The sequence below is a fragment of the Podarcis erhardii genome (genome assembly GCF_964252035.2).
Source record: "Podarcis erhardii genome assembly, chromosome: 9".
Classification (NCBI taxonomy): Eukaryota; Metazoa; Chordata; class Lepidosauria; order Squamata; family Lacertidae; genus Podarcis; species Podarcis erhardii.
In genome coordinates, this window is record NC_138512.1 from 44,445,947 (window position 1) to 44,473,929 (window position 27,983).

The following is a 27,983-nucleotide window of genomic DNA, read 5'->3' on the forward strand; positions in this document are numbered from 1 at the left end:
GTTCTTCAATTCTAGGAGGCAATAAGTTATTCCTTCCTGCTAGAGTGAAATCTCATTTGGCTTTTAACTCTGTGTAGCACATTTGTGCAAAAGTTTTGAAGTTCTTTAAAAAATCTGTGCAGTTTTTTTCTGCAAATGTTTCACACTGCGGCCACTTGGATGTTTTTGTTTCCTGTAAAATGAAAGGTTAAAAAAAATTAGCATTGTTAAAGCAATTTGTTTAAAAAAACATTGAGAGGAAAGTAAGACACAAGAGAGACATGACAGACAATTTTCTTCCTTATGTTAGGTCCTTGGTTTGGGATTTCTAGTCAGCCACTAACATCCTTGTGACCACATTTCAGCATACTATGCCTCCCGCTCTCTAGAATGTCTGCAATTTCTGTTAGCAGGGCTTTGCACATAAACCAGCAGCATGTGCATGTAGCCTTAAGAGATTTCTGCAAATCTGAAGTGAATGCATGCAAATCCCTGCCCCAGGTGGTGCTTGAGCAGGGTCTCCCCTTCCCAGGCTACCCCACTTCCCTGGGCAGAAGGGGTCTCCTGGAGGATTGTGGAGTGCCATTCACACCAATGGAAAAGTCTGCCCTGCTGGGGCCTTCTTTCTTGATGGAAGCAGTGCCTTTTTCCTGCTTCCTGTTGAGACAGCAGCAGCAGGTCTTCCATGTACAACTAAAGGAGAAGGTTCCCTGCTCAGCAGGAATTGTACTTTCCATCCAAGGTGGGATGCTGGAGGGCATGGGCACTGAGAGTGGTGCTGGGAGTACTCCCAACTGCAACCACCCTCTTTTCCTTCCTTCTCATTTGATGAGGAATGGTGAAACGGAGGCAGAAGCTGACTGAGCTCTGATCCTCAACAGGTATAAATAGGCTAAAAGCCAGGCCCTATTCAACTTGCATCTCCACACACAGAACAGAACTAGGAATTTCACTTTCACAAGCTCCCCTTTTCAATTCCTTGTAACATTTCTGCAAAGGGTACATTTCCGCTACATATCTTGAATTCACCTATTCTACACTAAAGGTTTCTAGCGAATTCTCGTCCACAGGAACATTCTAGACTGGGATCCTTGGAGGGTATGAACGTAGAACTTGCAATAATGGATTTCTATCCCAAAGCCACATCCTTTGTAAACATAGTCTTGGAAATAGGGGTTGGGGAGAATTCAATTTAGTTTGCATTGAAAAACAAACACACCTGATTTTCGCTTTTGGAAGCCAAAATACAGCCATCCTTTGAATTTTTGCAATGTGGTTCTCCAGCCAAGTTATGCATACAAAATGCATTTATTCATAGAATCATAGAATCATAGAGTTGGAAGAGACCACAAGGGCCATCGAGTCCAACCCCACACTTTATTCATGTAAAGTGTGTAGAAAAATGAGCAGACTAGGAGAAATTTGCTCTGTTTTTAAATGCAAATTGATGAGGAAATCTGGAGAAATGAACTTATGCCTAGAAAAGTGAGAAACTGCGAGAAACCAAAATTGTCAAATTTGCCTGTCCCTACTTGGAAGCCTAAAGGAATAAATTGGGGGGAAACTACAGGGCAAGGATTCAACAGTTCATTCCTTTCTCTCCATTTTCTGATCTAAATCTTGAGTTGCTTTGCAAGGGAGAAAAGTCTGTTAGGAATTCCTTTAATGTGGCTACAGTGCAACAGACATGCAATTTTGCCCGTAGGTTAAACTCACCTGTTTGTCATTTTCCAAAAGGAAGTTAACATTTTTGATTATGTTATCAACTTTGGTCCGTAGTGTTGTATCATTTTCAAATTTATATTCATAAAAAATTACTTCCATCTCAAGCTGAAAGCATTTCACCACCGATAAATTACAGTCACTCTGGAAAGAAGGAAAAATCAATGGGTTTATAATATGAAATTTCTCAAGTCTCATTCAGACATGGCCTTTCCCTTGAATTCAGGCCATCCTGCCTGATTCAGAGTATGATTATGGGGGGAGGGGGAGAAATGATCCTCTCACCCCTCAATAACTATTATTGCACAAGTTCCTGCCAGACAAATAATTATAATTGCCTCACACATTACATCTGTAAGCACATGCAGAAAAGTCATTTGTAAAATATATTTGCCATTTTATTGCTTGTATCCTTGATTTGGGAGCTGCTTTGAGGGCCTTTTTTTGTTGAAGAGTGGGGTAAAAATGATTTAAGGAATACAGCTTGACTATAGACTTGTATGGTTTTACTGCTTCAAAAGCCCACCGTGAAAGAAAGCTACACTTACAGTAAAACAGTAGACACATATATTTTGTGTGACTAGTGTTGAGAGGGCCAAACTAAGACCAGGGAGATTCAAGTACAAAACCCTGCTCCTGAAACACATCTAGGCAACTTTGGCCCAGTCTCTCTCAGCCTACTTCACAGAGTGGTATTCAACAAAGTTTTGTTCAGACTAGGCTGACTGAAATGAACGAACATGATTAAGTTCATTAATTTCAGTAAGTTTACTCTGAGTAAAACTTAGTTGAATGCCACCCACAGTGTTTTTCCTTCAGATATAATGGGGAAGGTGGGGAAATAGAGAGAAGCTTGTGGACCCCTCTGAACTTCGGCGGGGAAAGGATGGGATAAAAATATAAATAACATTACTAAAACATAATTTTGAGGTGGGGAATATTATAGTGAAAAATAAATCCTCAAACCATTAGGATTGCTAAATCTGAATCAGAACTAAACTAAGATAATTTCAGGGTAGTTCTTCCGTTGCCAGTCATTTTCAGTAAGTATCAGAAATAATTGTTTCATGTGAAATTGTCCATTGATAATTGATGTTGGCCAGTAATTTGCCTCTTAAGCAGTGGTGGAGGAAGGGGGCAGGGGGGTGGTTCACCCCAGGGCCATCTCTGAAGGGGATGACAAGAAGGCACCCCAAGTGGGGCTCGCCCCGCTGCCCTGGGGCGCAGTGCCACGAGCTGCCGCCATCGCGTCACCGCCATGAGCGGAGGATCCCACCGCTGTCCATATGGCATTTGAGCGGTGCCGGCGGCGAAATACCTGGCGGCGTGTGCACAACGCCACTACATATGGTGCATGTCTGTGTGCTGTACGTAATGGCATTGTGCATGCGCCATACATAGTGGCACCACGCATGTGCTGCCGGGTGGTTTGCCCCTCCCCCCAGGTGCTGGTTAGCCTTCCTTCGCCCCTGTTCATAAGAACATAAAGAAAAGCCATACTGTATCAAGATGTTAAGGGCATTTTGAATCCCAATTCTGTCCTTAGTGGCATTGGCAACTTCTCCTTGTCTGGTGTCACCTGCAAAGTTGATGAGAATCCCCTCAATTCCTTCATCCTAGTCATCTATAAATATGTTGAACAACAATGGGCCCAAGACAGATCCCTGCAGCACCCCACATGCTGCCTTTCCCTCCAAGATGGCGAGGAACTTGTCTTTTGCAAGTGGTATACAACATATTTATATGAGATCAATTTGAATTACAAAATGTACTCACAAAATCTTTTAAATCTGCAGTATATAAAGTGGCATCAATCTGAAAAACAAAAGTAATAGCTTTGTAAGCAACAGTTTCAGAATTGAGTGACGATAAACTGTTAAGATTTCTTCCCATCTAAGTCATTGCTCAAAAGGTGAAATTAGAAATCACTGGAAACCTAAATGCTGAGCTTTTGGGGAAGGTCTTAACATCCGATGGGTGCAATTTGGCAGCCACTAAAATTAACTGTAAATCTGCAATTTCTCAAACGGGTGTTGAAGAAAGCTGAAAGTGGGCAGCCTTTTAGCATATCTGCCCTGCAGTGCTAACTGAATCATATCTGAATCATGCTTTTAGGAAAAGAGTTATTTTGTGCTTTATTTCAAATGGTAGACATTAAAAAAATTAAAATAGCTTTAAAGATTCAAATGTCTTCAGAGAAAGGACAATTGAAGAAGACAAAGGGGAAATGTTGGAATCAATCATGCAGAAGTGGATTGTCTGAGAAATGTGTTACTGGAAAATTTGCCAAGAATCTTTTTCTGATAACCAAACACTTGCGGTTAAGAGAGGAAGGAAATAACAAATTGCAATTAATTTTTACAGTCCTTAAATTATCAAAGCATTTGACATGAGCCCATAGCATTAACAATGAATGCAATCCTATGCCTTTTTATTCAGAAATATATTTCACTTTGTTCCGTGGAGCTTACCCTTAGGTAAGTGTCCATAGGATTTTGGAAAGTATTATACATAGTGCAATAGTATGTAGATTATATTTCTTTGATTTAGAGTGAGGGAGGAAGCTAAACTGCAAGATCTGACTTAATGACTGTGTCAGAAGTAGAAACATTTAAAATGCTGAGTTTAGCCATTTGTGCACTGTTCACTATGGACATTTTGTAAAATGCATTGTCGCCTTGTTTGCATACATTTTACTACAATATTTTTGTTTCCCAATGATTTCTTGTCTTTTATATTCAACTTAATATCTAATCCACACCCTTATTTTCATAGAATTATTCATATCCTTCAAAACAGTGTTTTGAATTTTGCGTTTTGGAAGAAATTTAAATAGGGTTTAAAAGTAAGAGTGGTGTCTTGCTCTCTTATGGCCTTTATATGCATGTATTTAAAAATCATGTTGAAAAGAAACAAAATAAAATGTCCTCAGGTCTTTTTCCTACTGGCAAATATTTTTTATTCCCTTCTTTTCATGACCATGGCTTTGATTTCTTTAACCTCCACAGGAGAGGGTGTTAGCATCCACACATAAACATTTGTCACACAAACAGCACACACTTATTTAAATCACCTCTTTCTCAGCCCAACATGGCAATGGGGTGATTTTTCAATTGCAGCACTGGGCTGTGTCATCAGCTCAGCACTGTGATGGATCGTGTGATTTTTGCCAGGGGCTGGTGGGCTAACCTGCAGTGGCTTAGTGGGCCAGTTCAGGCCAGCAGGTTCACCACTCCCAATTTATATTTCTGTTTTGAATACTGTTACTTTACATCTATTTTGTGAGCTTACCTTAGTAGAGAATGGTTCAATGGTGAGGTTCAACAAATCTTGCATCACTGATTGCCATATGTAATATTTAATCTCTTTTTGTAGTTCACATGAACTTGGTTGAAAGAAAGCAAGGGTGCTGTCATAACAATAAATGCTGAAGTCAATTATCTGATAAATAGGCATATACTATGCACACCATTAGCCTTCCTAAAGTGTTAATCCTTTACTGTTATTGAACACGGGAGCAGAAACACACTAAGTAACCCAGACCCAACCCTCTGAAGAAATAGTGCAACCATCTTTAGTGAGGGAGTCTTCATATGCACAGCAATACACACAAAGACTTCTACACAAACCAGAACTCTATATGATCTGCTTCTGAGTCACCTGGAAGCTTTCACTCTACACCTGTACTTGCTAAGGCTGCAACACTGCATTTGGTCACACTGTTCATGGAAAAGCTTGACTTGGTATGCCCTGACTCCCATGTGTCTCCACTCCTGTGTTGAATAAGAGTGCTAGGTTAACACCTGAAGAGGGTTATTGTGATGTGGCAACATAAATAGCAAAAGGTACCATTCACAGGAAATATCTGGTTGACCGATTGATTGTAAAGATTTTAAAACAGTAAATACTTGTATTTAAACCTCACTAGTGAACTGCAGAATCATTCTGAAACCAATACAGAATGAACTGATGCAGTACTGTACAAGGTTCAGAACTTCTGGCAGAAAGGAGAGAGAGAGAGAGAGAGAGAGAGAGAGAGAGAGAGAGAAATCAAATCCCCCTGCGATGTTTTAAGAGTTACTTTCTTCTTAAGCGTTTAACGTTTAAAGAATAAGGAAGTGCTAGGAGTAGGTACAGAACTTGTGTATTGTACTGTACATGCACTGACTACTCAGATTCTGCTTGTGCCTGGGGTCACTTATCTGGTCTATGGAATACAGACTACTTCAAGGACACAGGGCACTTTTGTGAACTGCCCTGTCAGTGTGTGTTATATTCTAGTTTGCATATATTCTCTTAAAGATCCCCTTTTGTTGCTGGGATGTCACATTTTCCAATACTAAAACTGCAATATGTTTGCAGCATTGCTATAATTCCTACTTGGAATGTGGAGGCATTCTAGGAAGGTCTTGGGTCCCCTACTGGGTGTATTTTGACTAACAATAAGAGGTGTTCATTGTGAGTTCTGGCACCTCTTTTTCTAAAAAAAAACCAGCACTGCCTATAACCACAGCAATGAAACGACATATGAAGTTGCCTTATACTAAATCAAACCTTTAGTCCATCTAAGACAGCATGGTCTATGAAATCTGGCAGTGGATCTCCAGTGAACATTCACATCTCTACCTTGAGATGCCAGGGACTGAGGCTGGAAAAGCAGCTGTTTTACCACAGAGCTATGAGTATGTTATTCTGTTCTTTTTCATTGTTTGCTTTATTTCTAAACAAAACACCAGAATGCCTACAGCAGGTCTGCTTCCTTACTCACCCAATGATAAAGGCAATATTTAATTCTATTTTCTCTGAAAAGTAATATCGCATAAAGGCTAAAATGCTGATGGAGTGCTGTTTGACTAGTTGTATGGAAAGTGTCACAATGTCCCTGCGCCTCACTTGTTCCAACTGGAAATATTGAAACATTAAGCATTTTAAATCTCTCTAGTAGCATACGAGTAAATAACAATATCGTTATTACTATTTCAAACTATAATTACCAAAGTACGAAGATGGTAACTGCAGGATCATTAATTAAAGAACTCTGGAAATAATTGCTCATAATGACATACATTTGCTACTGAAGGCAAACATTCTCAAGTGTGTTTTCTGAAAGACATAATTCAGAAAAAAATAGTGATTAGTACACATATAAGTTGTACAATGTACCTTGCACATATTTCTCTTAATCATTAGGAAACTCATTTGGTCAAGAGAATAGAATAAAGGCAATTATGATGGTGCTGTGCATTAAGGAACCTGTGATCCACTTATTGAAAACATGTCTAGAGATAAAATAGGAGATACATATATTCAATTAATTCATCGTTATTGATCCAACAAAGATGTTTTGTATCTTGGGTGAGAAAACATTTTCAGCTCAAGCATCCCTCATGGCTAATCTTTCAGGGGACACTTGCCAGTGGTGGATGGGGCCAAAACTACTGCCAGTTGGTGTGTCCACTTGCTACTTCTCTCTCGCACACAAATGCACACACCACACAAGGCATGCATACTTGCATACAACCTCCTCGCCATTCACTCTTCCCCTCCACATCTCACTGCTCAGTTCTTGGTCCTTGGAGGGATATAGTCAGTGAACCAGTCAGAGCTGGAAATCAGCATTACCCACCACCACTGCCACCAGTGCTTCCAGTGGCAATGTAAGTTCCAGGAATAACTGCACACTACATACTGGGTTCTACAGGTGGAGTGCAAGCCCATCCAATGCAGGACATCTTCTCAACTCCTGGACATAGGAACCGCCCATTATCAGCACCAACATCTTCAAATGGGCCTAGATAACCTGCTTCATCTAGGTACACCCTTACATTGCACAGCAATCACCCACTCAATCATCATGCCCAGAAACAGAATGTTGGCAATTGACTAAATCTCTTGAGGAGGAAATGTGCCACTGCAGCTTTCAACATGGTGGGAATTATACACCTCTCCAGTGAAACATTCAGAACCTGTTCCCATCAAATCAGACCTTCCTGGCTTGCTGTTACAAGTCATGACGGGCAAAGGTCAAAAGACCAAATAGTCAGTCAGACCCCTGCAAGCATTGTCTAATTCCTAATCCCAGCTGAAATGACCAGGCAGTGCTGTGGCCACCTCTCTAAGATCTACAACAACTGCAATTCCAAGGTTAAGAACAAACTGACTAACTATCCTCAAAGAGCTTTGCAAATTTGTCACAGCACACGTCTGAAGCGTCTGTTGTTCCACTTTCTGAACCTTCAACCAGCCTACTCCCCAGCCTAAAGAGCACAGCCAGACAGCCACTTTTGGACACATTTATTTACAGCTGCCACCTGATACATGCAATTATGCGCTCTACCATGTACTCATCTGTGGCGTTTGCCCACTCGTTATGGAGATGTTGTACTGGGGGGGGGGGAGAGAGAAAAGTTTAATAGGCTGACCAATAAGAAAGCCCGGGGCGGAGCCTAACTGTGTTTAAGGCTCAACACAGGGGTTTTGGCAGTTAGTTTGGTTGGTTTCTTGTGGGTGGGAGGCATAGGAGTCAGAGTGAGTTAGAGACGGGGGAGACAGAGAGAATGAATTGGATTACAGTTTTACAAAGTATTTAAAACTTGTTTGCATTCACAATAAACTGGAATCTTTGTTAATATGTTACAACCTGACTGAGTCTGAATATATTACCGGGGAAACCTGGTTGGTGGCAGTGGAAGAGATAAGCCATGGTGGTGCAGGGTCAATAGTCCGTGGAACAACCGGGGACCCTGTGCGAATGCCACATCATCCACTATGAGATTTGTGTCACCTGCATTCCAGCCTGCTTCATCACCCAAAGACAACCAAGGAGCAGATCAGGTTCTGCAGTGACTGAGAGGGCACTTGGGAACAATCATGTCAATGGCTCTCTCCATTGTTTTGTTGTAAAGCGGGACCAGGGGCTCAAAAGGAACATTGCTATACCAACTGGAAAATCCCCCAGGGCATCCAGGAATCCTTCATATTCCATCACTCTGTAGGGGCAGGCTATCCTAGCTGGGCCCCCACACATGCAGGTCTTCACCTGCCACTGTCTGTCCAAGCCTTGCCAAAAAGTGGTCTGTCCATGACAATGGGACAACATTAACCCCTTCCCTCTCTCTGCAACTACCAGGTCACTCAGAATCAGTCTGGGGGGGGGGGGACGGATATAGAATGCAACATGTGTTGACAATCTTTGAATTTTGAACATATACATACCAACTTCCCATTGGTTGGCCTATTTCAGGGATATAAATGAAGCAGTGGGTTACCTTCAAATGCTCATGACAGATGTTACCAGAGAAGACTCTAAAGTACCACAATCACCACTCCACCCCCTGTTTTTGATAATGGATTTCCTACATATCTCCATAATCGATTCCTAATTTCCCAATAAGTGACGTTGAGGAATAACTTCATTCTTATGCAAGAGGAACTGTTGTTGTCATTTGTAAATTGCCTTTAATGCCTCTGTGAGATTGCAGAAATTGTTTTTAAGATCCTATGGGTTAATGTAAGCAATGAGGTCAACCTATCTATACGTCATTTTATTTGCAATTGATTTGTTACTGGAATATCATTCCAGATGCTTTTGTATGCCAAAAAAGTAGATCCTTCATCATGAGTTCCAGTAAAGAAAAACTGTGTGTTTGAACAGTCACAAAGTGGATAGCCTGTATTGAGGCAAAACCAGCATAAATTATATGCACGCAGTTTCTCTTTAATTAGTAAGCACACATAGCAGTTAATAGTAATAGCAGTCATTTAGACAAATAGCAGAGCAATTAACATCATCCACAGTGTATGGGAATGTAAACTATTTACAAATTCAGTCTATAGTTATATAGTCTACATGGCAAAACACTGAGCAATAAAGTGCCTTGCTAAAACTCTTTCTGCCATGTACTCAGTTGCACAAATGCAACTAAAACAAAAAAAATACTGCAGGCCAATATTTATCAAGCAATCGGGTTTCTTTTAAATGAAATGGAGGCAGTGAGAGATTTTACTTTCTTGGGCTCCGTGATCACTGCAGATGGTGACAGCAGTCATGAAATTAAAAGACGCCTGCTTCTTGGGAGAAAAGCAATGGCAAACCTAGACAGCATCTTAAAAAGCACCTTGCCAACAAAGGTCCATATAATTAAAGCTATGGTTTTCCCAGTAGTGATGTATGCAAGTGAGAGCTGGACCATAAAGAAGGCTGATCGCCGAAGAATTGATGCTTTTGAATTATGGTGCTGGAGGAGATGCTTGAGAGTCCCATGGACTGCAAGAAGATTAAACCTATCCATTCTTAAGGAAATCAGCCCTGAGTTCTCACTGGAAGGACAGATCGTGAAGCTGAGGCTCCAATACTTTGGCCACCTCATGAGAAGAGAAGATTCCCTGGAAAATACCCTGATGTTGGGAAAGATTGAGGGCACAAGGAGAAGGGGACGACAGAGAACAAGATAGCTGGACAGTGTTCTCGAAGCTACCAGCATGAGTTTGACCAAACTGCGGGAGGCAGTGGAAGACAGGAGGGCCTGGCGTGCTCTGGTCGTCCGCTACAAATCCTGTTCTCTTGCCCAATGCCTCCTCCACTGTAGAATGGCTGTAATGGCAGAAGGGGTGAGTGAGAGGGAAGAAGGAGGATGACTGTGAAGAGAAAGGGAAAGAAGACTGTTACAGAAAGCACATTTTAAGTTGGCCTAATGAGGGTGTTTTTGCTGGGGAAACCCATAAAACCTGGAACTTGCTCTGCTGTTGCAATACAGCCTTTGAGTACTTTTAGATGTGTGGTCACAGCTCAAAAATAAAAAATAAAAAGGCAATCCCAGATCCAAAATTAATTATCTCCACTCCCCAAACAAACCGTTACTTTTAAGAAATTACTTTATTTTTATTCAGTATTCAATACAATGATATGTACTTATATTGAGATAAGTATGTATGAGGGTGGGATGGGTTCATAAATAAAGAAGGAATTTTCAAAGTTTACAATTGTGAGAAAGCATAGGATGTGAAAAGAAAAGGGGAAGGGAAGAACACATATAAAGTGTGAATACAGCAGAAATCTTTGCAAATACAGGCAATGCAGATGACTACCTTTCCCTGTCAACTCTATGTGGCAAACCCGGTTTTGTCACCATGTAATGTGTGAAGGGGAACTAGCCTGGGGAGCTGAAGTAAAGCAGTTTGTAGACAATGTCTTGGAGGCAAACCTGGAGCTTTTTCAAACAGAACGCAAATTTGGCAGCCCTAAGCACAGATTTCCCCCATTAGCCTCATTTACAACACAGTATTATCTGGGGCTTGAACATGGCCCTTTACTAGTCAGTTTAAATTGTGATTAATACTGTTCCTACTTCAGTTACGTTTGAGACGAGAGAGACTGAATGCTTTTACTGCAAGTTGAATTCCATCCACGTGGCAAACTTCATTTATCTGGTTGATGAACTAGAAATATGGCAGTTCAAAATGCCTGGGCGAAGAATCTCAGGAAATGACAATCAGACTACTGTAATTTTAGCTGTTAGCACTTTATACTCCAAGGCATGGTAAGAAGAAATGAGGAAAGCCTAATTCTTCCAATATATGGCCCAATTAATTGATGCTGATTGGCTACCAATGGAGGAGAAAATTGCAGAACTGGAGAATAATATATCAACCTTTGTTCTTTGGCTGAAAATATGTTTACTTGTATTTGTTTGCCAATATTTGTGTGACAAATCATGCGTCCATGTTTCAGGTTGCAGTGATTTGAAGAATCAAACAACTAAGCGGAATCTAAAGTATTGCTTGTCTTAAGAGTTGAGTGGGGAATATCCTACCTGAGAGCCAGACACATTGTCTTTATTGCCAAGGTTTATGAGATTTGTTGGGAGATGGGGAAATGTAACAGGTAAGAGAAATTGGAAGGGAAAGCAGACCTTTTTTTCTGGAAAATACCTTTATTACCTCTGCTAGGCATTTCTTCGGTGTCCTTCTTTTATCACTTTTCTTTCATCTTCTATTCTGACCACGGTCAGTAATAGCCTCTCTCTTGGCTACACCAAAGCACAGCTCTTTCCATTCACATCCTTGCTCAGCATGGACTCGGATTTTTAGCTTTCAATCTTTACTGTAATATGCCTCCAAAGACACTTTTAAAAAAATCAATAAACCTTGTACTGCTTTGAGCTTCTAGCTCCCACTGCTGTGTTATTTAGGAAATTATGTGCCTCTGTGTTACTGCCTGTCTAAAATAACTAGTGAGCTCTTGGAGTCACCATGGGCTATGTCTTCATCAACAGTAAGTACTGAACAACTTTCAGCACAGTTACCCATGACCATTAAAGGACAACGGATAGGTGGGGGGAAAGGGGACAAATGAGGTTAGATTTAGATAAATGCAAAGAAAAAGAAGAAAGCGAAAATAAATAGTTAAGCCCAATACCACACTGGCAGAAGGAGAACAGAGCAGCAATGATTAACTGAAGCTAGAAATGGAAGGTAGGTGAATAAGATCTTAGTTCGAAATAATCAATGGGTCTTTTTTTTGTCTAGCAGACTGAAGATTCACACTATTTCTTGGCAGTAGCCCTACGGTTATGGGTCTCAATTCCTTGAGGAGTTCAGCACACTCCATCCCACAAAATATTTACATGGGTTTTAAAGGCCTATTTTTTTTTACTGTTGCCTTTAATGGCCTGTCTGTGGGTGTGTTTTGCTTTTTGGTATGGCCATATTATGTCAGAATACTCTAGTAGGTGCTGCCTACTAGTGGTAATGAAGTGTTTGCTTTTATTTGGTTTAAAACTGTATTATGGCTTCTTTGTTGGTATATATTGTTTGTGTGATACATGGAGGGTGGATCTACACACAGGGAAAAACCACTATAAATAAATCAGAAATTGGATCATTATAACAAAAGGAGAAAAAAAAACCCTATGGAAAATTGCATATAAAATTTTCTAGCTCTCTGGCGCCATCTGGTGTTGTCTGTTGTCTGCACATTCAAATCATTATTTCTTTACTAATGTAGCTGAGTTCTGTGAAACCTTTTGTTTGAAACGAGGCCTAGAAATCTTTCAGTTAATTAAACATATAAATATACCAATCAGATACAAGATTTTGTGGGGAACTATTTGAAAAAAATGTTGGAACAAACAGCACATTCAGAATTAGTAGAGAATAGTTACTCCAGCCAAAAAAGGAAATACCTCATTCATTTTGGTGCATCCTGAATACTTTTAATTACTATAAATCATGAATGTTTTAGAAGAATGGGGGTTTTTTTTGTTTTGTTTTTTGGATGTTAGGCTGGATTATCTTTAAGGGTCAGTGTTTGAAACTCACATTGTTCTAGGTGCATTTTGTGACAGGGAATTTCATTAACACAAGCAGTTTCTAAGCTCTGGGCACAGTACTTCACCTAAGATTTTAGATTAAAACTGCAGAGTTGAAGCAAAGAAAGGTAGAAGTGGGGAGGCAGAAAAAGACCTACTCTCTGAAGGCTGGAGAAGAGACCCCTTAAGAATATTAGGGAGGTGGGCAGGAGAAGGACTAGACCATGTGAAAAATGAACATAATATTTTAGCTGCCACTCATTCATTTTTCAGCTTTGTATTCTTGTTATAAAAAACCCCAATGCCTAAACATTCCATTGTTGTGCCCATAACATAGGTTTAAGGTGCCATTTAGCTCCTAGCTTTCATATCTCAGTTTCTAACACTGCTTAGGGTAGCTTTCAATTGTGTAGTTCTTGGTTCCAAGAAAGAGGGTTGATGAGCCTGAAACCTGTAAGGCAAGTTTTGTCCAGGCACACTCTCCGTTTGTTTAGTTAAGTAAAATGAGGTTATAGTTTGCCAGAAGCACCAAGTGTAGTGAGACCATATTTCCTTGAATAATGAGGAAACGGCAAGACTATTGGACAAGGACGTGTCTTTTTTCTCCTTCCTTCCTCTGCCCTGTGGGAGATTATTCCATCAATCTGGTTATGAAGAAGCTGCAGTTTTAGACAGGAATAGAGAAGACACATGGAGCACTGAGTTGGGCTCCGAAAGACTCATAAGGTTCTTGCTGCTTTGTAAACCAATAGATAGCCAACATGACAACCTCCTGATTTTATAGAAGAACAAAGGATTTTGGACTAACCATTGTAGTAGTTGCACCTCCATATTATGCTCTAGCTGTATATTTGTAAATAAACATACATTTTACAAAGTGAGCTCATTCAAAGGAAACAAAACCTGAGTGTGTACTGCATCCTCGAAACCTCATCATTTGAGTTTTGGGGTGTGCATAACAATACACATGGGAAAGAGGCATTTAGGATGAAGGGAAGCATTGGCAGTCATGAATTGATATTGTCTTCAAAGAAGCCAATGCAGCCGTTTCAGAAATGGATCTTCTTCTTCAAAGAAGAAAATTTGAAAATTTGAAAAATTTGAAAAATGGGTTTCTTCAAAGAAGAAGAAGACCCATTTGAAAAACAGCTGCATTGGCTGCCAGATCTGGCAGCCAATGCAGCTGTTTTTGAAATGGGTCGAATGAGTTCCAAAGGCAGTCTCATCCACTGCATTTTGAACCAGTTGAAATTTCCAAGTTGTCTTCAAGGGCAGCATCACACAGAGCACATTTCAGTAATCCAATCTGGACGTTCCAAGAGCGTAGAGTACTGTAATCAAGTCATCACTGCCCCAAAATGGCCACAACTGGCAAACCAATTGTAACTGGAAATAGGCACTCCTAGGGAGCAAGGCCACCTAGGCCTCAAATGACAATGTTGGATCCAGGAGTATCCTAAACCTGCAAACCTGCTACCTTCCAAGGGAGTGCAACCCTGTCCAGAACAAGCCATCTTCCCACCTCCTGGACTTGAGAACTTGGAACACATAACACTGCTGTATTTTGAGGATTCAGTTTCAATTAAAACACAAGCCCAGGTTCAGATAGCATGCAAAGCCAAACCTTAGCTCAGCTCAGGAGAAATAAAAAGGCCTAGGAAAAGGAAAGAGGCAGCAAGCTTCCTTCTGGGAGCCTGCACATTTGCATGGTCTCATAGTTTGGCTTATCGTGTTGTGAAAACCAACTATTCAAGGAAAGAAGGGATGTATTCTAGAAAGGAATATTTGAAGGTATGGATATCCACGCTACTTAAAAGTACAGTTTGATACTAAACGGTAGGTTTTGCCCTCATTATGCAGTGCTTTAAGTTATTAGGACATTTAAATGAAGGAATTACAATATTTATGTGGCACATAAATTATGCATCGTTTTCTAAGGACAGCCATAAAACCTCAGGCATTTGCAAGTCACTTCCCTTTGTTGGTGAGCAAATGTTCAGCAAGTTGTAACACTTCTCCCATCTGAGTCCTCCCCACCCTTTTGGAATGAGCAAAGAATTTTTGCAGGTTTATATGGGGTGTTATAAGAACAAATGTGAAAAAATGAAGATGTGAAAGGGGGGGCACTTGGATCATGAGTATGCATGTGTGATCAGCCCTGAACAGCCATAAATCTATGTTCCATTCTGGTGACGTGCTTTAATTAAAAATAGATGCTGGCAACAATCATTTTTAAGCGGCAAGATTATGTGCCACTTCTCATAATGTCAATCATGCTCAAAATGGAAATAAAAGAATAAGACAGTTTCAGCAACTGTCAGTATGCTGCTAAAAGTCATTGATGTCAATTGTACTTGGTGATTTAGTCATGCAAGTATCCAAAACAAAATACATTAACTGCTAATAGGTAGAAATAATTTATCTGTCATGTAAGATGCAGTATTTGGTGACCTTTTCAGGCATTTAATTTTATCTTCAGCAAGATGAACAATGAGATGAACAGCAAAATGAACAATGAATATTTGATATTTGTTTACTGAATATAGCACAAATTGGGATGACAGAATGCATGAAATACATAGGCTTTGTGCTTTTGGGTTCTGTACTGTGAGAGACTGAGGTGTCTTTGAGAGTTTATATCCTCTGGGCATAGGTGCCAACTTCCTGGGGCCCTGGGTGCCCAAGCACCCACAAAATTCCCTATGAAGGGGTCGGGCACCCACAAATTTTGGTGGCAGGGTCATGAACGCTGCATGGCACCCATGGCCCCGAGCACCCACAGTCATGGGGCCAAGTTGGCACTCCAGCCTTTTGGTTTGAGGCAGGTGTAGAGAAGAGATGGTTTTATGCCCCAGGTGAGAGATAAGGTGGAACACTGTATCATTTGCTCAGATGGATGGTAGGTGTATTTACTGGCAGGTCCTGTGAGATCTGGCTTTCATGTGTTGATGCCTGTGTGACCTAGAGGCATGATAAATTCTGTGTATGAACTGTTTTAGCAGGGTGTTCTATGTACAAGATGTGCCTCAGGAGACAGAGATTGGAGGAATGTTGTAGGATGGCCTATCTCAGTGATTAAGAGGAGCAGGCATAGTAGAGGGAGATTCTGAAGGAGTGGTGATAGGTGCTTGTGCCTAATATCACCCACTGAGTTCCCTCTTATTTGTGGTACTTATCAGTGCTCTACCACTGCCCCCAACAATCTGCTGGTTCTGTTGCTGAATTCCATGCTGGTTCTTGATAGAACCATGGTGATTCATCATTTGATCATGAACAAATGGGCCAACCTGACATGGCCAGATTTGACTCAGCTCTGTCCACTCGGTGCAACATCAGTCAAGGGCTAGTGGGGAGGTATTGCAGTGGTCCATAGAGGTTCACTTCCTGTATTATAAGTATTGCTGATGGGGGAAGTATCTCATATTCATTTCATATTGTGAAAAGGTTCAACTTATTCATGATATTGAGTGGAAAGCTTTCTTAATTCACTAATTAAAGCAGATGACTTTTTTTGTAAATAATTTTTATTCATAACAAATCAAACCAAATATTGCCACATAAAAAACACACCAATACAGCCAATTATAAAGTCCGAATTAAATAATTTCAAAGGGTGACTTCCCGTGTTCTGAATTCCAAGAGCTACTGTCCTTCATTTATTTTCTGCTTTCTTCCCGCATCTCTCAATCAATCTCTGGTATACGACTCTCCATCTTGTTTTGTTTGACGATTCCATATTTCTATAATCACGTAGGAGGCAAATTTTTATTCCATATTGTTCTCAGTCTTATTATTTGGAAACACAGTCCTCTTTCAATAGCCCCTCCTTTCTCTACCATTTCTTGCTCTGGGCTTCCATACAAGGTTGAAATTAATGACGCCATGTTGACTTTGATCTCTCACAACAAGCTGATGTTTCAAGTTCTATACCATGGGGTGTACTTGACAGTCAATAAATTATATAAAGATTGTTCCCAGTTTCTCCAAAAAATAACCACGCTCGCTCTCCAGGGCCCTGGAGAGCTAGTAGGCATCCAGAATTCACCGTCACTCTCTTTTTCAAACATATATAAATATATTCCGTGTGAGCACATGCATTTTTTGTAAAGTACATCCCTTTTGTAGGTCAAATTATAAAGTATCTCTGGCCTCCTTCAGATAAAGGAGGTTCCTTGTTTTCCTTTTTCTTGCTGCATCACAGCTGCTACCAGCGCCATCTTTCCTCCTCAGTCCAAGCCATTTGCATATCTGATCTTATTCTGCCAATTTTAATTAGGACTCTCCACCAAGGACCATGGTGCCATATATCCAATAAATTTTACCCCTCCTGTGTTTCCTTTAGGTAATTAATTCTTTCTTGGTGAGGTTCGCCAAATCATTAAATAGCTGATATAACAAATACAAAAATACAGCAGCCACTCACCACATTAATCGAAACACCAAGATGGGAGTCTTTTTGGATTCCAAAGCTTGACCTCCAGTAACTGTGTAGTTTAGCAGATTTTCCTTTTATCTCTTTCCGTCCAGAAAGATTTTTGTCCAAATCTTTTTAATTTTTAGAAAACAGATATTCCCCGCTCGAGAGATTGACCCCGGAGAGTACCCAGTTTGTGCCATACAACGCCCAGCATCCCAGCCCCTCCATCTTGTTACAAGAGGCTGATAACGGACGATCTGCGGGCGGCTAAGCTCCCCTACCCTCGGGGGGGTTGAGCGAGCTAATTACACTCATATTGGCCCTGGCACTACTGGGGGTCCAATCTCATGGGTGGCAGCCATTTCCCTTGGCAGGAAACAGGAAGTCTGATCTGGGAACATTTTTAACTAAAAAAGAGGTTGCATTTTTGTTTATAAAGTGCCTTAAAAGTAAGCAAACACGGAACAGAAATACGGACAGTGTCTATTTGCATTCTAAAAAGGATGTTAAAAGCTGCAAAAAATATAAGAAGACATCTGACACAACAGGGAAACAGAAATGGAGGGGAAATCTGAACAGTCATTTAAAATCACAGGTAGCCTCTCAAATCATCTTAACTAGGAAATCAATGAATTTGAAGTTTTCTAGACATCTATAATTTTCCTGTTGTTATTGTTCTCTTGCCAGGCTATAAATCGGATCCCAGTGCTCATACCAAAAATTATGTGACACCATTGAAGATTCTACAATGAAATAAGTTCACAATGTGCCATAAGCAAAGTGACAGGTCACATTGCAGCAAATCTGAAGATCTCTGCAATTGCAGGATATTCTCTGTTCAAGCTTTTTAATGTTTACTGTTCTTTATTATTGAAGAAGAACCAGTGTTTTTGTTTGTTTGTTTCATATTGCTCTATTTACACTCGCATTTTGTTCTACACAAACCACGTAAAATGCCTACCAAAGACATTATCTCATTTTTCAAATTCTTAAGGATCTCATATATAGATAAAAGTCTTCAGGATGTTTACTGAGAAGCAAGCTCTACTAAATTACCGGTAATTAGACTTACTTTCAAATAAATACATTTTGAAACAGGATACATGAGTAGAACTGTCCCAGGACCCAATTAAATCTTAAGGGCTTTGGACATTTTAACCACACATTCTAATGCATGTTTATGCTTGATGTGTGCTCAAATCTTCCTCAGCAAATTTGGTTATCATATTAATTTATTATTTTAAATACAGCAATGTGCTTTTACTTTTTTATTTTAAAAAAAGTTTCTAAAGAAAATGTAGTTATCCCAATTCTCTGATTTTGCTCAGTGTACAATTTCAAATAGAGCTGTTACCAAACTCACAAGGTTCCCAAGGCGAAAAAAAGCCACAAGCCATAACAGGTGCATAAATCATAATAGGGCATTTTGCTTTGCCAGCAACAGAGCATTTCTTACTCTGCCAATGTCCAATAGATTAAAGCTCCCACACAAGGAACTGATTTATCTTTCTGGTTCTTTTCGCTTAAGGATCATTAATCACTAGTAGTAGTCCCCAATTTAAAAGAAAGCAAATTAAATCTAAGCTTATCAATAAAATAAAGGTAATTCTTCTTTAAAACATCTGCCAGTTAATATTCTATGGTTGTCATATTTTGTTTATATTTATATTTTCTACTTACAAGAAAACAGGTGGTTATTAATACCTTGACTGTGATAGGAACATGAGAAGAAGAAAACAAAAGACATTTCATTTTGTCTCATACACCAGGCATTAGCAAGGTATTTCATTTTTCTACATACATCAGACTTTAACTTTGGCCTCAGAAATTAGCTAGAAGCAAGCAAAGCATAATTTTTGTCTCCCCAGAAACTTTTTAACCCAGCTCAAGTGGGGAAGAGCGTAAACTTTCAACCTTTCTGTTACTTCTTAATGCTCCTTACTAATCACCCATAAACACTACACTGCAATGGTCAGAAAAAGCTACCAAGAGGCTGCTAGCACCCAACTCCCATATCTTGTGACTTTGCTCTTTTTACTTCCCTAAAAAAGTGTACTGACCAAGTTAAAAAGCAGTTAGGAAACTAGAAACCCCTCCCCCCCCAAAAAAAACTCTCCCAGACATTCCATCACCCCCACCATGAGCAGAAAAGTAGAAAACAGCATGTTCCCATCATATGACCATAGGGATTTCTTACGCTAAATGTTGATAGCCTACTACGAATCTGTCTTGAATTAGTGCCTTACTCATCTCCCCATATCCACAGTGCTGGATGTCGGCCTACAAGGGTAGTGATGAAGTGAGAAACTGACTCTCCTGTTGCTTGCTTGCAGGAACAGATTTTACAGACAGTGACTGTGCACGCGTTCATTGTCATGGACCTAGAAGCGGCCCGAAAGCCATGCTCTGCGGACATGCGGGAGGGGTGGGCACAACCCCCATACAAACAGTGAGTCACCTGTACTGCAGTAAAGTGTTAAGTGGTCATCTAAATCTTCTTTAACTGTTTTAAACTATTTCATCTCAACTTCAGTGAGTTTCCTTCAGAGGATTCTCTACTGATGAGGCCATGGTAATAATAAATAATAATAATAATTTATTTATACCCTGCCCATCTATACTTAGTTTTCCTGTACCTGCTGGTCAAGGCCAGATGGCTGGGAAAACCTTTGGGATCTGCTTATCCTAAGTGGCTAGGTTTCAGGATGGTGGAAATCAAATTCTGCTGTGGGCAGAACTTGAAATCAGACTGGGGATAGGTTGGCAATGTCTACAATCAAAGAGGATAGGGACGGACTGGACTCACCCTTGCAGATTCTTATAGGCTCTCTCAGTTCCAGGCCTCTCCTGTCTTTTTTCACACAACTCTTCTTTTTTGCAGAAGCTATGCCTTTTCCTGCAGGCTCTCTCAGCTCCAGGGCTCTCCTCTGTCTGTTAATGTAACAACAATAATAAACACTGACTGCAGGAACTGGGAATTCCTAGAATGCCTTGAATGGAAGCCTGTGCCCTATTTTCTGTTTTGTGAGACTGTCAGAACACTATGGATCATCTCTACTCTGACACCACATAGGAATAACAGCCGAGAAACTATGTCAGGACAGGTAAAAGAATACTAACTTTCACCTCTAACCTCCCTAACACAACACCACCTACTGGTGCTTATACAACTAAGACCATGCTAACCAGTTGTCATAACATTTTAAATTGAATTCTGTACTGGCTATTAACATTGCTAGAGTGTGTGTGTGTGTGTGTGTGTAAACTGCCTTGAGATGTTTTAATAAAATGCAGTATATAAATATTTTGAATAAATAAAAACACCAGTGAAGTGGTTTGAAACTAGTGTTACCCTTCATCAACATATTAAGTAAAAATTCAATTTAAGGCACCCAGAGTTTTCAGTCACGTTTTCTTTTTAAAAAATGGTGAAGAGCAGCAGAAATATTTGGGAGCTAGTCATTTGCCAGCAGGAGATGTACTATATAATTAAACTGTCATCCTTGTTGATAGCTTATTACCAGCAGGTAATAAGATATGTGTGTCATTACAAGTCATTGTACTGTATTTTATGCTGCAAGAGATTAGGGTACGTTTCCAGTGACAGAACAGAGTGAATGCTTAGAGATTGTTGCCATTATGAACATTATAAATCACAATCTACAATTTAATAGTTTAACAATTATCTACAGTGCCAAAGCTGGAAAATTATTAGCAATGAATGGCTGCTTACCCCACTGGTAAAAAGTGAACATTAACGAGCTGTAGTGAAAGAAATCCCTGAGGAATGGTAGAAGTGGTTTATACTATTCTGCTCTAATTCTGTACGTATAGCCACATATGCAAATGAAAATAAACTACTGGTTGTATTACAAGTACAGTTGTAAGACATTAAAGGGGAATTGACTAGAACCAATCTGTTTCTCGATAAAGAGGTGTTCACACCACAACTACATGCATAAAAGGGTGTCGTCTTTACTCTCCATCTAGGGTGAGATTCAACTAAACTTTACTCAGGGTAAACCTATTAAAAATAATGGACCTATGTTCAGTTCAAGTTCATCCAAATGCACTTCTTTTTGCATAATTAATTATGCCTGCCCCACAGCTATTAAACACAAAAGAGTGCTGCTCTCCCCCAGTGCCAACCCTAAACCATGTGAAGAACTCAAGGTAAGAGTTAAAAGGAAAGTAAGCATTAATTTGGGAAACTTGGAAATATATTTTTAAATAAATAAAATGAGCAGGGGTAGCCCATCCCATTTCACTGCCTGAAATGAAATGAGAAGTTGTCCCCACTCCACCAAAGCCTCACTTACAGGGGTTGTGTAGCAGCAGCTTCTGGTAAGATCTCACAGAATTCTCATGAGATCTCACAAGAATTCTGCAAGTTCTCACCAGAAGCTACCACCACGCAACCCTGGCAGCAGCCCATAAGAGTGTCATCCCATGAGATTCTGTCACCTGAAGCAGTTGCTTCAGTCTGCCTCGCGTGTGAGCCGGCCCTTAGCATGAGCACCAGTAATTGTACAAACCTAATTATTAAAGTGGGCAATGCCCCACCTGTCCTAATGGACCAGCCTCCACTGAACAAGCTTATCTGGAAGCATCCATGGTGATTTCCCTCATGCAGCTGCTAAAAATTTACATTGGCTAATGGTCAACATACATTGCTGTGGTTACACAAAGACAGAAAGAGGTAAACAAAAGTAATGCTTTACCATCTGTTAAGATGCGTGGGGTTACACCTTCATGGTGTACTCTAGGAGTTTGTTCCTACAACACTTTGTTCTGTGTACACACCAAGCCTTTCTGAGCCATACATATATCAGCACTTACATGGAGAAACATATCATGACATAAAAAAGTTAATGTATGTATGTTGGTAGGGGGGGACCTGTGGTCCTCCAAAAGTGCTAGAAATACAACTCCCATCTCTGCTGACCATTAGCCATACTGGCTGAGGGCTGATGGGAGTTGTAGTTCAATAACATCTAACCAGGAAGACTCCCCTGAGTGAGTGCCTGAGGGCCCTGCTCCTTCCTGCCACTTACCACCTGGCCTGGGGCAGGGCCTGAAGCCTCACAAGGACTGCTTGCTGCTTGCTGCTTGCTGCCTGCTGCCCAGGAAGACTCCCCTGAGTGAGTGCCTGAGGGCCCTGCTCCTTCCTGCCACTTACCACCTGGCCTGGGGCGGGGCCTGACAGGCCTTACTAGGACAGTTGCTGTTACTGCTGGAGGGGTGCAGAGTGCTTTTAAAATGTTTTTTTAAAAAAACATTTGTATGTGGGGGGTGGGGGTGGGATGGATGTTTGGTTGGGCTTGGGGGATTTTTTTATATATTGATGTTTTTGTAATTTTTACATTTTTTTGTTTGTATTGTTTTATTGGTTTTGTTTGTTTGTTTAAGGTGTTATTTTGTTCTTAGGGGGAGGGGTCAGGGCTGCCGGGGAGTGGGCCCCAGCCCACAAAATGGCTGCGGCATGTTCCACAGGGGGGGATGCACTGGGACAACCGATCTCAGTGATCACGGGTAGGAGGAGGAGTTACGCTAAGACTAGACCATGTCATTACAGAAGGGGCAGGTTTAGTCGTTGTCTGAGGACTATTCCTGCCTCCTGTCTGGTCCTGACCGGATGGATACTAGAATCAGCAAGGGATACCCACATGACCTGAAGGTGCTGCTGTGCAATGCCAGGTCAATGATTCATAAGACCACTGCCATCCATGACTTGATCATGGATGGAGGACTTGACCTGGCATGTGTAACAGAGACTTGGTTGGATGAAGCAGATGGGCCTGTCCTTGCCGCTGCTTGTCCACCAGGTTTCTCTTACGCACAGCAACCCAGGTCATGTGGGCGGGGAGGGGGGGTTGCAGTGATTTTTAGGAAGTCATTAGTTTGCACCAGGCGTCCTATTGGGAAGACCCAGTTTTCTGAGTGCATGTTCTGGAAGTTGGGCAATAGGGGCAGTACAGGATTCCTTTTGGTGTACCGACCTCCCCTTTGCACCAAGGATTCCCTGCCCGAGCTGCTTCAGGTTGTGGCGGATGTTCTCCTGGAGACACCTAGCTTGGTCGTCCTAGGGGATTTTAACATCCATGCCAACATGACCTTACAAGGGGCCGCTCGGGACTTCGTGGAAAGCATGGCCTCCATGGGGCTGTCCCTGAATAAGTCTGGCCCAACCCATAGCCGCGGACATGCCTTGGACCTGGTGTTTACCTCTATGGATGTTGGTGATCTGACACTAAGTAAAAGCGAAACAAAAGAAGTGCCATGGTCAGATCACTTCCTGGTGCAACTGGACTTCTCTGCGACCCATCCCCTCTGCAGGGAGGTGGGACCAATTCGGATGGTCCGCCCCGCCACTTAATGGATCCAAATGGTTTCCAGAGAGTGGTAGGGGATGCTTTATCCCATGTTGATGGCCTTTCAGCTGATTCCCTGGTGGCCCGCTAGAATGTGGAGTTAACCAGGGCTATTGACTGTTTGGCTCTGAAGCGCCCTCTCCGATTGCATGGAGCCCGGACAGCCCCGTGGTTTTCCACGGATCTGAGGGCAATGAAACAATCGTTGAGACGGCTAGAGCGCCGGTGGCGGATAACTCATTCCGAATCTGACCGGACACAGGTTAGAGCTCAATGTTGAGCCTACCAAGTGGCGATAGCGACGGCGAAGAAGAATTTCTTCACCGCTTCTATTGCATCTGCAGAAAACAGCAGCAGGAGACTTTTTCAGGTGGTTCACAATTTAGCGGAATCACCTGCAACATCGGGGCCCAGTATGGGCCACATGTTCTCCTGCAATGTTTTTGCAAAGTTTTTTGCAGATAAAATCGCTCAGATTCGGGAAGAAGTAGACTCCACCGTGGGAGCAGGGCCAGGGAGGGAGAGTGCTAGAGTTCTGTCTAGTCAAGTTGAGTGGGATCAATTCCAATCTGTTACCTCCGAGGATGTGGACAGGCTGCTTGGACAAGTGAAACCAACCACCTGTCTCCTGGATCCTTGCCCATCCTGGCTTATAAAAGCTAGCTGGGAAGGACTGGGCGATGGGCTTTGTGGGGTGGTGAATGCTTCCCTCTGTGAGGGAGCCTTCCCAGACCCGCTGAAAGAGGCGGTTATTAAACCGCTTCTTAAAAAACCATCTTTAGATGCGGCCATGATGGCCAACTATCGCCCAGTCCCAAATCTTCCATTCTTGGGCAAGGTGATTGAGCGAGTGGTTGCTGAACAACTCCAGGCACGCCTGGAAGAAGCGGACCATTTGGATCCCTTCCAGTCAGGATTCAGGCCTCATCATGGGACTGAAACTGCCTTGGTCGCACTGGTTGATGATCTCCGGCGGGCTAGGGACAAAGGTGAGAGCTGTTTCCTAGTTCTGCTGGATCTCTCAGCGGCATTTGATACCATCGACCATAACATCCTTCTGGACTGTCTTGAGGCGCTGGGAGCTGGGGGCACTGTCATACAGTGGTTCCGCTCCTTCCTCCTGGGCCGTGTTCAGAAAGTGGTGGGGGGGGATGAGTGTTCAGACCCCTGGGTGAGAACTTGTGGGGTGCCTCAGGGTTCTGTCCTCTCCCCCATGCTTTTCAACATTTACATGCAGCCGCTGGGAGAGATCATCAGGAGGTTTGGGCTGGGTGTTCATCAGTATGCGGATGATACCCAGCTCTACCTCTCTTTAAAAAAAATCAGAACCAGTGAAGGCGGTGAAGGTCCTGTGTGAGTGTCTGGAGGCGGTTGGAGGATGGATGGCGGCTAACAGATTGAGGTTGAATCCTGACAAGACAGAAGTACTGTTTTGGGGGGACAGGAGGCGGGCAGGTGTGGAGGATTCCCTGGTCCTGAATGGGGTAATTGTACCCCTGAAGGACCAGGTGCGCAGCCTGGGAGTCATTTTGGACTCACAGCTGTCCATGGAGGCACAGGTCAAATCTGTGTCCAGGGCAGCTGTTTACCAGCTCCATCTGGTACGTAGGCTGAGACCCTATCTGCCTGCGGACTGTCTCGCCAGAGTGGTGCATGCTCTGGTTATCTCTCGCTTGGACTACTGCAATGCACTCTACGTGGGGCTACCTTTGAAGGTGACTCGGAAACTACAACTAATCCAGAATGCGGCAGCTAGACTGGTGACTGGGGGCGGCCGCCAAGACCATATAACACCGGTCTTGAAAGACCTACATTGGCTCCCAGTACGTTTCCGAGCACAATTCAAAGTGTTGGTGCTGACCTTTAAAGCCCTAAACGGCCTCGGTCCAGTATACCTGAAGGAGCGTCTCCACCCCCATCATTCTGCCCGGACGCTGAGGTCCAGTGCCGAGGGCCTTCTGGCGGTTCCCTCATTGCGAGAAGCAAAGCTACAGGGAACCAGGCAGAGGGCCTTCTAGGTAGTGGCGCCCGCCCTGTGGAATGCCCTTCCAGCAGATGTCAAAGCGATAAACAACTACCTGACATTCAGAAGACATCTTAAGGCAGCCCTGTTCAGGGAAGTTTTTAACGTGTGATATTTTACTGTATTTTTGGTTTCTATGGAAGCCGCCCAGAGTGGCTGGGGAGGCTCAGCCAGATGGGCGGGGTATAAATAATAAATTATTATTATTATTATTATTATTATTATTATTATTATTATTATAACCACCTCATATGTAAATCAGTTGATCATGATCATAACTTCTATAACAGGAGCAACAGTCCCCCCCCCCATGGCTGCTATCAAGAATATGCTGATGGAAACAGGCACTTGCTGATATTACAGATAAGTAGGCCTCGTTGCATGTGAAATTGTCTACTGTATTTATATACCATTTCAAGGTGGATTACAACTTAAAATACCAGCATTGAAAACACACAATGATGTAGTAGTAAATTTAGAAGTGCTTGAGTTCAGCACAACAGTCCCCTTAGCCCTACCCCTATGGCCACACCCAAACAAAGACTACGCAAGAAAAAATGGACTTTCAAATGTTTTACGTTACATAAATTCATTGGGCCCTGTCACAACCCCACTATATCTAGAGTGCAAGTGATTGAGAAGGAGAGGTGGCTGCTCCTTCTGTGGCCAGCAGTGCACTGCCCACAAAGAGCAAACAGACATGAGAGGGCCACTTGTGCTTAACAGCTAGCACACAGGCCCAGGTAGGGTGGACAAGAGAGCCACCGCCTTCTCCTGCTTATACACTACCCACCCACTCCCCTTGCCCCTGCAAAGCAGCAAAGCTCAGAAGAGGATGCACTTCTAGCAGAGGTGTACTGAGAAGTTGGCAAAACTGCTTCCCCACCACCACCAAAAATCAACTATCAGACTATGGAATGTATGACATTTTTGTGTATGATGACATGCTGCCTCTGCTGCGGCCACATGAAATGGCACAAAGGCGTGTGGATTTTTCTGCCCTCCCTTCTTGCCTTGCCCTCACACTTTTGAGTATTTTGGTCATGTAAAATGTAATTTCTAATATGGCTATTGCGATAAAGTGATTGGGGGGGGGGGGCAACAATGCAGCTCTTTGCCAAGAGTGCAAGGGACCCTAGGTACACCTCTGACTACTAGAGGCAGAGAAGTCACTGGCTGGGGCAGGCAATGGGATGGGAAGACCTTTTGCCTTTGACTGCCTTTCCTCACCACCAGTTCCAGCTGTTTCAAGCTAAATGTGACAGTCTGACTTAGCGGCATTACCATTAGGCATTGCCGCCCCCCACCATTATATTACCTTCAGTGCTGACTGACTGTTTTAAAGTACAGAGAAAAATGGGCGGGAGAAAGAATGGAACATGGTTCAGGAAGAATGGGGCGGAAGGGAGTGTGCTGGAAGAGGGCATGGCTGGCTGGCTGGCTGGCTGGCACACACCCATAGTTATTTGTAACTTTCGCTTGTAAATATGAAAGGCAGGATATTCGTGGGGTTAAATAGCCTTACAGGAAAGGGGGAAAGTTATGGAGAGTCTAACTTAAGCAAACCCAGCTTCAGAAGCCTATTGCGGAGTTAATAAATGCAAGAGACGAAAGGCAGAAGCATCTTTCGCTGCGCCTCAGGGGCGAGTGAGACCAGCAGGGAGGTCCGAAGACGACGTCGTCCCTCCAAGCGCGAGAATATGAAAAAGGCGCCTGGGCTGCTGAGCCGAGACTTTCCCGGGTTCATGTGTGTTCATTTTCGCCTCAGGTGACAGGAGCCCTTCTCTCCACCGCCCGTTTTTAACTTTCGCTCGCGTCAAAATAAAGGGCACGCCACCGGGGTCAAGCGGGGCATTCGCGGCGAGCGACCCGTAAGCGCCGGCGGCTCGGTCCGTTTCCTCCTCGCCCTGCGGAGCAGCTGGGTCTGGAAAGCCGAGGAAACTCCGGCGGGGCAAATGGCAGGAAGCACGGAAGGAGGGGGAGCGAAGCGGGTACCTGAGAACAGCTGGCGCGCCCAAGGGTCCCGGCCTCTGGAAGTCCCACGAAGCGCGTGTCCCCGAGGCGCGCGGGCCGTCCAGCGCTGCATATAAAGGGGAAGGAAAGGGAGGGCAGGGCAAAGGCCGGGCGGCAGTCCCTCCTTCCCTCCCCAGCGGAACTCAGCG

The 27,983-nt window shown here is 42.6% G+C and overlaps 1 protein-coding gene and 1 long non-coding RNA gene across 4 annotated transcripts in view; one reads left to right on the forward strand and one right to left on the reverse strand.

Annotated features, from left to right (window-relative positions):
* Positions 1–35: 35 nt before the first annotated feature.
* Positions 36–27,968, reverse strand: IL15 (interleukin 15). The gene is made up of 7 exons (XM_081876161.1): positions 27,817–27,968; positions 20,234–20,358; positions 6,696–6,804; positions 4,993–5,110; positions 3,478–3,516; positions 1,696–1,845; positions 36–172 (listed from the first exon to the last, which is right to left on the reverse strand). Exons 3-7 carry the CDS (start codon positions 6,767–6,769, stop codon positions 53–55), a joined length of 501 nt encoding a protein of 166 aa, XP_081732287.1. The 5' UTR covers positions 6,770–6,804; positions 20,234–20,358; positions 27,817–27,968; the 3' UTR covers positions 36–52.
* Positions 16,758–27,983, forward strand: part of LOC309349838 — a 41,869-nt gene continuing 30,643 nt past the window's right edge. For 2 of the 3 annotated variants that reach the window (XR_014160208.1, XR_014160209.1), the window contains exon 1: positions 20,366–20,531. This is a non-coding gene — a long non-coding RNA (uncharacterized lncRNA). Of the gene's footprint in view, positions 19,911–20,365; positions 20,532–27,983 lie in introns of those variants that run through there. The other variant, XR_014160207.1, reaches the window with a different exon arrangement.

Bases quoted from the DNA above. Each gene is read 5' to 3' on its own strand.
- IL15 (XM_081876161.1), bottom strand. From the start codon at position 6,769: ATGTATGTCATTATGAGCAATTATTTCCAGAGTTCTTTAATTAATGAT. The intron at 5,111-6,695 runs GTAATTATAGTT...TTGTTATGACAG, and splicing joins GTTACCATCTTCGTACTTTG to CACCCTTGCTTTCTTTCAAC. The intron at 173-1,695 runs GTGAGTTTAACC...TTCATTTTACAG, and splicing joins TTTTGGAAAATGACAAACAG to GAAACAAAAACATCCAAGTG.